The 10,619-nt window shown below is 31.5% G+C and overlaps 1 protein-coding gene across 4 annotated transcripts; it reads left to right on the top strand.

Annotated features, from left to right (window-relative positions):
• Positions 1-25: 25 nt before the first annotated feature.
• On the top strand, positions 26-9,451 carry LOC109808168 (protein GAMETE EXPRESSED 2). Of its 4 annotated transcripts, XM_020371045.3 has the most exons (18): positions 26-162; positions 254-574; positions 876-1,214; positions 1,397-1,723; positions 1,900-2,106; positions 2,191-2,276; positions 2,349-2,493; positions 3,234-3,360; positions 3,448-3,542; positions 4,304-4,428; positions 4,772-4,989; positions 5,062-5,289; positions 5,866-6,095; positions 7,026-7,264; positions 7,794-7,950; positions 8,171-8,334; positions 8,625-8,725; positions 9,066-9,451. In XM_020371045.3, the coding sequence occupies exons 1-18, from the start codon at positions 72-74 to the stop codon at positions 9,169-9,171; spliced, it is 3,306 nt and encodes a 1,101-aa protein (XP_020226634.1). In that variant the 5' UTR covers positions 26-71; the 3' UTR covers positions 9,172-9,451. The 4 variants fall into 4 exon arrangements, 3 of the variants coding, with proteins under 3 accessions (XP_020226634.1, XP_020226633.1, XP_082919096.1); XM_020371044.3 differs by having other exon boundaries at positions 3,234-3,542; XM_083062970.1 differs by lacking the exons at positions 8,625-8,725; positions 9,066-9,451 and adding an exon at positions 8,443-8,603 and having other exon boundaries at positions 3,234-3,542.
• Positions 9,452-10,619: the final 1,168 nt, after the last annotated feature.

The raw sequence follows: 10,619 nt of genomic DNA on the forward strand, positions 1-10,619 counted from the left end.
CAAACATTATTCTTTAGTACCAACTTCCCTTTTCATCACTACACTACACTCTCAGATTCTCTCCAAAAAAAATGGAGATCCTCCATGCAGGCACACTAGTTGTCATTTCCCTCTTTGCTCTTTCTTTCTTCTCAGTTTCATGTTCTCAATATCCAACTTCAGGTTACCATAAAGGAGCACTTCTTCATCTTAAAAAAAAAAAAAAAAGTTTTGCACAATCCTTACCTTCTCTTTGTTTCTTGGTTTGGGACAGATAGATCGCAACTTCCCCTATTCGCTTTTAGTTGGTGGGATGACAAGGGAACATTCCATGCCGGTGACACAGCCACCATCAAAGTCAAAGTGCTTGAGAATGCTGATAAGATTGACAGAAAAACTTTTAACCCCATTCTAACTGTGAATGGAAAGGAAGGGAACAGTTCCTACGTTTCTACTGTGTTGTCAAATTTCCTAGGAGACCCAAATGAATGGAAGATTTCCTTCACCCCCATCAGGGTTGGATTGTTTAATGTCCTCATCAACGAGGATCGTTATAAAGTTTCTGACTCATCCTTGCATTTCCAAGTTGAACCAGGTTTACTTTATATTATAAACTTCATTTAATAGAACTGAAAATTGCATAAGCACTTAGAAATTATTGGGTACCACTCCATGTGGACCAGCCAATCACTATATGACATATGTTTAAATCTTTTGATCTACAAAAAAAAAAAAAAAATAACCTTGAAGGATTATGTTATTTCAAAGAAAAAAGAAAACACCATTGTTTTGCAATCTTGTATAAACCTTGGTGTTATCTATCAATGTAGGTTACTTTGGTATTGTATGTGCCTAATGATAAACTAATAATGCTTGATAATATTGTCCTACTGAAGGGAACATGTACCCGTCTGTGTGCGTTGCATCATGGAAGGGCGTGAAGCATGAATACGAGGCTGGTTCAAAAGCTACAATTATGGTGCTCCTTAAAGATGCATTTGGGAACCATATCTCTAAGACGAGTCAAGTGTCCTATTTGCCTGATTTTAAGTTGTATGTGCTGCATGAAAATGGTTCTGTTGCGAGTGTTCCAGATATCTCTAACATGGGATGGAATGATTTTGACTATGTAGTCATTGAGTTTGTTGTGACCAAAGCTGGGAAGTTTTCCTTGAGCTTAGAAGGAGGAAATCAAACCTTGAATGGTTCTCCATTACCATTGAAGGTGAATCCAGGTTGTGTTCTTTTCTTCCAATGAGAAATACATTGTATCATATTTGGGCTATCTGATATATCCTGTATTTATTATAACAATATCATACGTGAGATTTACTTTTTGTGTTTCTTCTTTATGTCATTTTGAAACTTCTACTTGCAAATCTACAATATCTTGACTTTTCTCTCCCTCAAACACCAGGAACAATAGATGTCTCTAACTGTATCGCAAAATGGAACATTGAACCACATGCATGGCAATTGGCGTCCAAGATGGAAATATTTATACACCAGTTAGATCAATATGGAAATCTGGTTTCTGGACTGTATCCTTTTGATTCAGAAGTTGTTGAACGAGATACAAACTTGTCAATACCGATAGCAGATCTTCACTTTGAGGAAGTGGATGCTGGAATTCAGTTGTTTTCATTTAGCAATTTGGAGCCAGGGAACTTTCTATTGACAATATACGATTCCAAGCATAATAAAAGCATTTCCAATATGCCATACGTTTATAGAGTTTTTATAGGTGAAGTTTCATGCCAAGTCTCACAAATTCTATTGGATTGACATTATTTTTTTCACTGTTGTTTTGATCATTTACTATTGCGGATATAAACATTGCATGTTGATAATAAAAGCAGGTGAATTTTATCATTTTCCTCATTTAAATGTAATTTATGTTTCATGTTCCTTTCCAAATAGGTTATTGTGATGGAGTTAAAAGTGTCGTTAATGGATCCGGTTTAAATGATTCAGTAGCTGGGGTAAGGGCAGAATTCTCTGTTTATTTGAATGACATCTATCAATATCCTTCCCCAATTGAAGCTGACATACTTCAAGTGCAAATTTTAAGAGAAAATGACTCCTACAGCATTTCGCCAATCATATATCCTATGCTAAACAAAAATGGTACTTTCAAAGATAAACTTGTTACATTCTTGACGAATTTGATTATTGTATTTTTTTTTTGTTATAATTGTATCTTGATATAAGGGAGCAGAATAGCTTCTGGAATGAGATATGATGGTATCAGTTACATGGATACCGCGCCATCACCTTCAATAGAGTTGAGCAACAATGTAAGGAAGACAAACATTAATTTTTGGTGCACAATTACTTAAGACTCTAATGAAATCTCACCATGGTTTCAGTCTATTGGGAACGGGAGCTTTGTCATTTCCAGTGATTTTCAAGTGGATTACATACCAGAAAAAAGTGGCTTTTATGATATTAACGTATATTGTGGAAACATAGTATTGAATGAGGGGCATTCATTCAGAAAAGAGGTAAAAGCAGGTACTATAATGCATTATGCATTATTAAATTATAAAAGAAGTTGATTTCGTAAGGCTGGGCATCATCTTAGATATAGAAAATACTTTTGCACTTTATCTTATGGTAAACCCCCTTATTTGCACAACAATCAATTTAAGTGTGTTTAAAGTTATATTACCTATCTCAATTATTTGGTGCAGTTTATATACCTGTTAGACATCTTTATTTAATGTTAATTGGTTTTAAGATAAAATCTTACATGATATCATAGTCCATAACCCCCAATTCTATTGCTTTTGTCGATGGAAAACTATAGTGCAAGGAAGAGATTTTAATAAGGATGGTTAGCGATCAAAGGTTTATTGCTTCTAATCATAAGTGATTAAGATATAATATTATTCACTTATTTTCACTCAATTGCTTAAGCATTTCATCTGGTCCATATGACATGATGTCAAGTGGGATAGAGTTTCCTTCATTCTTTTAAATAAAAGTAAAATGTCGGCACAAAATAACATGCATTGCAATATCCATGCTTCAAGCATAGAAGATTCTTGCATAAAAGAGTATGTTAGATATAACATGATTTATGTGCAATCACGGAACAACTTAGATTTATAGTGCTTAGCTAAAGTTCAAATCTTTTTCATGGGATATAATTTTATTGCAAGGTTTATCTCAGGTTTGCTAGGTAATTTTCACATACATTTATTGTTTTGCTCTGGATTATTTCTCATGAGTATGCCTCTATTTTGCTCTAGGTGAAGTAAATGTTTCCTTGTCAAGTGTTGTGAGGTTTTCTTCAAAGGTGTCAAAGCTGTCCACAAATGAAATAGTTGTGCTGCTTATGGATTCATATTTAAACCCTGTCCTCTCGCAACAATCAAGGTTGAAATTGGAGATTGCTTCTTCTAATAGTTCTGGCTTTTCAACTTTAAACATTACGGATAATAAGGATGGATCATACAACTGTAGTTACATGGCCAAAGATGTCGGCACTTACGAGATTTGTGCTTCCTTTGATGGCAAGCGTTTCTTGTCATGTCCCTTCAGCATCAATGTGTACAGCAGTAAGTTCAAACAACATGCAGCTTAAAATTTTATCATTATCATTTATTATTATTTTGGTATGTATTCAGCTTACAGTTAAAACTTATTTATATTGATATAGATAGATATATTGTTTTCAAAGGGATTTTTTCTTTCTCTAAGATCAACTTGTGCCTCTTCTTTGTCTTCTTTTTTAAGATTGTGATTTGATCTTCCTGCTTATTACAGATTTGGAATGAAATGAAGGGGAGGACAAAATTTTCATTTGAAGTAAAATTTTCCATATTTCAGAAGTTTCTAAAATGAGAAATTATCTTATAATCTTCCAATTTGACTTCTTTCCAAACTCCTGCTTCCAAACATAAACAGGACGGATAACCAATATTTTCTATACACCCATTCTCTGATCTTTCAGACTTGGTCTGAATTTTGAAGTTTGAACTTACAAGCACAGAAATTTAACCATCTGAATGTTTTTAAAACTAAAATGATCTATAACTATATGTGATGGTCAAAATGTTGAAATTATTATATGATTCAGGACTAGCGCATATCCATGATCCTAACTGATCTCCAAGTGACACCTAATCAAGTTTTATTAATTCTTTATCATAAATTGAAAAACTCAATTACATGTCTCACGTAGATTCACTATGGACGTGGTAGTCCATAATCATACAATAATTTCTTGTTAAATAGTATGTATCTTCTATTTTATCATTAATTTTTTTTTAAGAATATGATATATGCTTTAAGGATTCTTCTCCTTGATGACTTGCAGGCGAATATTTTCCCAAAGCTAACAATGACACAATATCTATTTGGGAGGATCAATCCATTGCCTTTGATGCCTTAGCAAATGATTATTTTGCGGGTGATAATGCAAGCATAGTTGAATTCTCAAAAGTGAGATATGTTATCAAATCATTCTGAAACCTCCTCAGCCTTTACGATGATTCTAACTTTTCCCAGGAGAAAGATCCTTAATTTTCATTTACATTTTGGGAGATGGTGCATGTTAACAAAGAAAGGGTTCATACTCTTCAAACATTTAATTATCCAATGATGATATAATTGTATTGGTCTAGCAATACAGTCAAAATTCACCTCAATACTGCACGATTAATAATCAACAGTAACTTGTTTATATTTGTGACAAACTTTTTTCGGCATTACACAGTTCAAAGTCTTTTTAGGTATGCTTGTAGTTGCTAATAATAATTAGTTCGTTTCTCTTGTATTTTTTCAGTCAGATCATGGTTCACTTATACAGAACGGAAGGATCTTTCGTTACACTCCTTATAAAGGGTATTATGGAAACGATTCTTTTTGGTATACAATTTCTGATATAAATGGAAATCTTGCTTCTGCTTCTGTGTACATATTTGTCCTCAATGTTCCACCTCAGTTTGTTTCTGTTCCAAATCAACTGCAAGCAACAGAAGATATGATAAGCCCTAGATTTGGGTATGTATACGTGGCATATATATAAATATTTTTCAGGATTTCTGTAATGATCTTATTGTGTCCCTCTTGCAGTGGTTTCACCGGGTTTGAGATAACTTATTCAAATCCAATGGAGAATATTTCTGTCAATCTGAGTGCACAATCTGGAAGTATACATCTGTCTCCTATGGCAATGCAATTTGGGAAAGTAATGTGGAGTGAACTTACAATTAACTTAGGAAATGATACAGCAACAAGTTTACTAATAGAAGGCTCTGTGGAAGTAATTAATTTTGCGCTTCAGTCAATTCAGTATCTGGGGTACTTTTTTACTTATGTTTAAATTTATTGAAACTACTTTTGTTTGGAAAACTTTGTTCATTGCAATGATACAGAAAGTATCTATAAACATGTTCAATGTTTACAGAATTATACCATTTTTTTATAAATAATTTATCATCTGCTTATGGATCCAAAAATATCAACAACCAAAATCTTTTTTACTAGGTGGAACCAGTTGCATAAATCAAATGATTTAACTATGTTGTATCGTGAACCAAATTGTTCTTTTCAATAGTTTCACCTAGATTTATCTTTTATGCTTCCCTCTACCTCTAACTACTCTTTTTACTTGGGTTTTATTGGTCTTGTCTGTCCAACTCTGTTTGGTCTTAGTTTAGTAGTAACTTCATGTGACTGATCACATATAGTTACAGATCATTTTAGTTTACTACTCTTTGGTATCAACAATGTTTAATACTCTTTGGTATCAACAATGTGATGAGTTTCAAGGCATGAATTTCATAGAACATGTATATGTAGAAGTGTAAATGTGTTTTTCAATTATTATTATTATTATTATTATTATTATTAATTCAGGTATTTTTTGTTCTTCAGAAATGAAAATTTTTATGGTGAAGATACCATTCAAGTCTCTGCCAGGAATAAGAATGGAGTAAATTCATTAGGTGTTCCAATTTTTGTTGATCCTATTAATGACCCTCCGTTTATTGTGGCCCCCTACTTCATCATATTGAGGAGTAATGAAGATGAGACCCTTATCTTTGACCATGAGAAAGATAAGTTTGACTTTTTCATTGGAGATCCCGATCATCTTACCTTCCCTGGTATGATTTTGAATAATATCTCGTGGTGATATACTTTGTAGCATATGTCTAACGTAATTACACAGTTAACCATGCAATTATTTGAGATAGCGATAATTATGTTAAATTCTGAGCAATTGCAGCTAAACAACAAAACATGCATAATTGTACAGTAGTATTTGGTTCTTTGGAGATTTGCATGGAAAATAAAATCCAGAGGCACGTGATGTCAAGTAAAAAATATATATATATCCGATGCAAAAGCTGTTTAAGTGAAAAACTAGTACAAATGTGTTGCTGGTTATATTGTCGAGGTTGACTAAGCCATTATAACTATAAGGATGGCAGCTATTTATTTTTTTTAAGCTTATTTCTACTCTAATTTAGCTAATGAGTACTGCCTCCTTTCAATTATTGATATTTTAGTATTTTTAATCATATTTTTAATATAATTTATCATCCATAATGGGATATTAAATAAGAAAATATAATAATATTTTACATCTGTCAGATTTAGTTTATGTGTATTAATTTTATGGGACGGATAGTAATAGACACGTTTGTGACTTAGTCATATGTGTGTATGTGTACATGTAATTTTGCTTACCAAAAAGAAAAGAGGGGAGAAAGCAGCAAGAGAGGAATGGTAATTTTTACATTATTATTTCAAGTCTAATTTTCTGGCTTTGAGTAATGAATATTATAGTAAGGGATTAGTAGTCGGTTTTTACTTTCTTGGGAAAGCAAGAAGCTTTTTATTGCGCATTTCAAGATTCTAAAGTTTGTGTCTGACAATTTTTCATCATGAAATAAATTATACTAGTAAATATTTTGAATAATTTTGGATTCTGTTTGTTTTTTTGGTGAATATTTTGGAATCTGGTATTGTAATTGACATGGTAATTGTAAGAAAGTTTGGAGTAACATAATGCTGCTGATGGGTCATATCAGGTGGTCAGGCTCATTTTTTTGTGACGTTCTCTATGGAAGTAAATGATGGATGGTTAGTAACAAATTTACCAGTTCATCTGATCAATACAACTGAACTGAAGCACAGAATTAATTATCAATGGCAACCTCTTCAGACATATGTTACTATCTCAAAGCACTTTATGGTCAAAGCTCATGGAATCAGATTTCAGGGCACAGTCAATGACTGCAATAGTGTTATGCAGCAACTTTTCTATCATGTGGGTGATGTTCTTTTTAATTTTTAGCTTTTTCCCTAGAAGTTTGAGGACCAATCACGATCTTCAGTATGTTATGTTCCCATCACCATTTAAATACAAAACATAGACAAAAGCTTGTGGCTGGCAGAAACACTGCCATCTGTTCCTTCATCACAAGTTCATGACCAAAGTAGTAGAATTTATAAAATATATAAAACTACTTATTATGGAAATGAAGTCATAAAAAGTTACACTCTCACACTGTTCATCAGTTTGGAGTACAAGCGCGAGATACATTGTTGAAAAGGAATATAAGTTGTATATAAATACTATAATATTTTGATTAGTAGCATTTTGGAAACACTGCGATTAAACTATGCAACACTTTTTATTTTATTTTTAAAAGGTGGCATTGACCATTATTATCTACTTTCCAAAGCACAATAAAGAGAAAACACCACTAATATCAGTGTTATGGCAATAATATCTTGCAAAAATATATCAAGTACACCCGAGTTTTTATACTGTCTGTTGTTTTTATTTTAAACAGGGAGGTGAGCATGGAGCTGTTTTAACATTGACATTAAATGACATGGGAAACTATGGATGTTATCCAGATTGTGCAGATGGGATGTCAATGCCATTATATACTGAAGCTACGGTTAATTTAATGAGAAAACAACCAATGAGTTCATTTCTTGCTCACAGTAAGTTGCAGATTTCATAAGCTGAGTTGAGTTTCAAAGATTCATCATATAGAAACAAAGGGATGATAACATTTGTTAATAAATAATTCCACACACACACACAAATAGAAGCATACAGGTATTTTATTTCTATGACTTACAAGCTTGTTCCATACACAAATAGAAGCATATATGCATTTTATTTCTATGACTTACAAGCTTGTTCCATTTGTTATAACAGCCTTGGGATCAATCATTGTCATTGAATTTGTTATCATGTTCTCTCTTGGATTGTTGCTTTTGTACTTCACATGTAAATGTGCAATTCTTCTTGCACATGAAAGAAGAAACCGCGAGAAAAAATCTTCAGAGCTATCTACCGTGCAAAGTTCCCACACAGAAACTGTAAGTGTGCATAGCACGTGAATTAGCATTTGCGCATAGCAACATGATAGTGTTTTTGTTTCTCAACAACAATGTTTTGCTGCTCTAAGGAAATTACAATCAATTCAGTTGTATTGACACAGATACATCTTCCATTCTTCCTACATCACAAAATGATCCTTTCCAACATTATACAACCACAACAAAATCATGAGAAAATTTAACTGAGAGAATCCATTTCTTGCATTATTATCCGGTTAAAGCTTAACTTGACTCATTGTCTCTTTTGCTTTTATTACAACTACATGAAGTCGAGCATAAACATATCTGACAATGCCACCCATTTCACTGATTGTTGTTCAAGACCCTCCTTGATTCGTTTTGGTATGCAATCCTCCAACTTTCGCCAAAGGTAAGTTAGTGTTCTGTAGAATTGTTATTGATTGTTCCATAATTACTTAGAAAAATAAAATCATATTAGAAAAATACAAAAAAGATTTTTAAGAGTCTTAGAAGAAAAATTACTGGACAAACCAATCAAGTTTGAGCATATAAAACACGTTGGAAAAATTTCTTTCATGATTTAGAGAGTAAATGGAAAAAATTAAGGAGAAAATTGTTCATGAGTTTGATTGTAGTATTTGTGTTTTCTGTTAAACTGAGACGGATAATTTATTTTCCCTAGTGCCAAATTGAGCTTACCCTTTACTTTACCTTCAATGCTTCAATAATAAGTTGAAAGTAAATTTCAGGTGTGGTCGTCTATTTCAAGTTGGAGAATCCAGTAAGGCAGAAAATGAATGCTCTTCAACAAGTGAAACCAATAGCAGAAACTTGTGCCTACCTCTACCCTCTTGACTTTGAGAGAAAGTGAGAAACTATACCTCAAACTCACTTTTAGGCCTTTTTATTTGGATCAGCAGTAAGATGATTGTATTAAATATTAACATTAATTCTAAGATATAGATTCAATTTTTGTGCCCGTGTTGTGTTAAATTGAATTTCTGTATTGCTAATTATAACTTCTTCTTTTTTAAATAATTAAATATGAAGTTGTGAAGATAGAAACTATTTGTAACCAATATCGTGTGGCACATAACATTGTTCCTTAAATATGTAGTTACGGTTCTATTCCTGATTCTGGATGTCTATACAAAAATATTTGTTAGGAGAGTCCCTTGAATAAATCAGTTTCCTCAAAATTAAATAACTAAATAAAATTCTTTCTTAAAATATGTGATTTAATTATTATTATTATTATTATTATTATTAAATGATGGTAATATTTTACTTTTTATATATTTAAATTTAAAAATATTAATGTAATGCACAAAAAAAATTAACTAGTTATATGAATTTTAATGTGGATAGAAGACGGTAAAAGATGATCAATGAGGTAGCATGCCATGCATATTCCCGTGATTATCCTTTCTGGCCACGAGTGTGAGGCCGAAGCAGGTGGCCTGAAGTAAAAACGAATTATGAAGCTATATATAAGAAAGGAAAAAATATTTAAATATAAATAAATTTAAATTAAGTTAATTTTATTTAATATCTTAATTTGAAAGATACTTTTAAGGGGAAAAAAAATTAGAACACTATCTGTGACAAATAAATTAAGAATATTTTAATAAATTTAATATATATTTCATATAAAATTATAAAAATTAAATACTTTTAGTTTGTGTAAAATTAATTATTTTTATTTATATATAAGTTTTATATATAGTATAAAATATCAATTTGAGTCAGTGGGAGTAACGAAAGACTCACATCTTATAACTTAACGGTCAGAGTTCAAATTCAAACCAAAATATAAAAAAAATTGAGTTAAAAAAAATGTTCATCTATTCAATATCTCTCAGATTAAAAAAAACACAAATTCCGAAGAATAAATATAGAGTATAAAATTGAGAGCAGTAATACTCACTGCACGTGACAGTGGCGAAAACGATGGTCAGCACTCAACTATCGACAGTGAGCATTAATGTCTCAGCCACATTAATAAACACATTTTGAAATTAATACATATAGATCCTGAAATATAACATGTTAATTGTTTTGATGTTAACTTTTCTTCCATATGTGTTTTTGTCTATATTACTTTTATTGTTTTTCTATGATATATAATGTGTAATTTTTATTTCTCAATTATTTAACTTAGTTTTTTTAATTTTTAAGGTGTGTTCGAGAAATTTAGTTTATGTTAATTAAAATATATAAGTTAGTTGAAAACTTATACATAGTGTAAAATTAAGAGTTAAAAGACAAAAAATTTATAAATTAATTTATTAAATTAAAAGTGT

This window comes from Cajanus cajan, chromosome 1 (assembly GCF_000230855.2).
Source record: "Cajanus cajan strain Asha chromosome 1, NIPB_CcT2T_4, whole genome shotgun sequence".
NCBI lineage: Eukaryota > Viridiplantae > Streptophyta > Magnoliopsida > Fabales > Fabaceae > Cajanus > Cajanus cajan.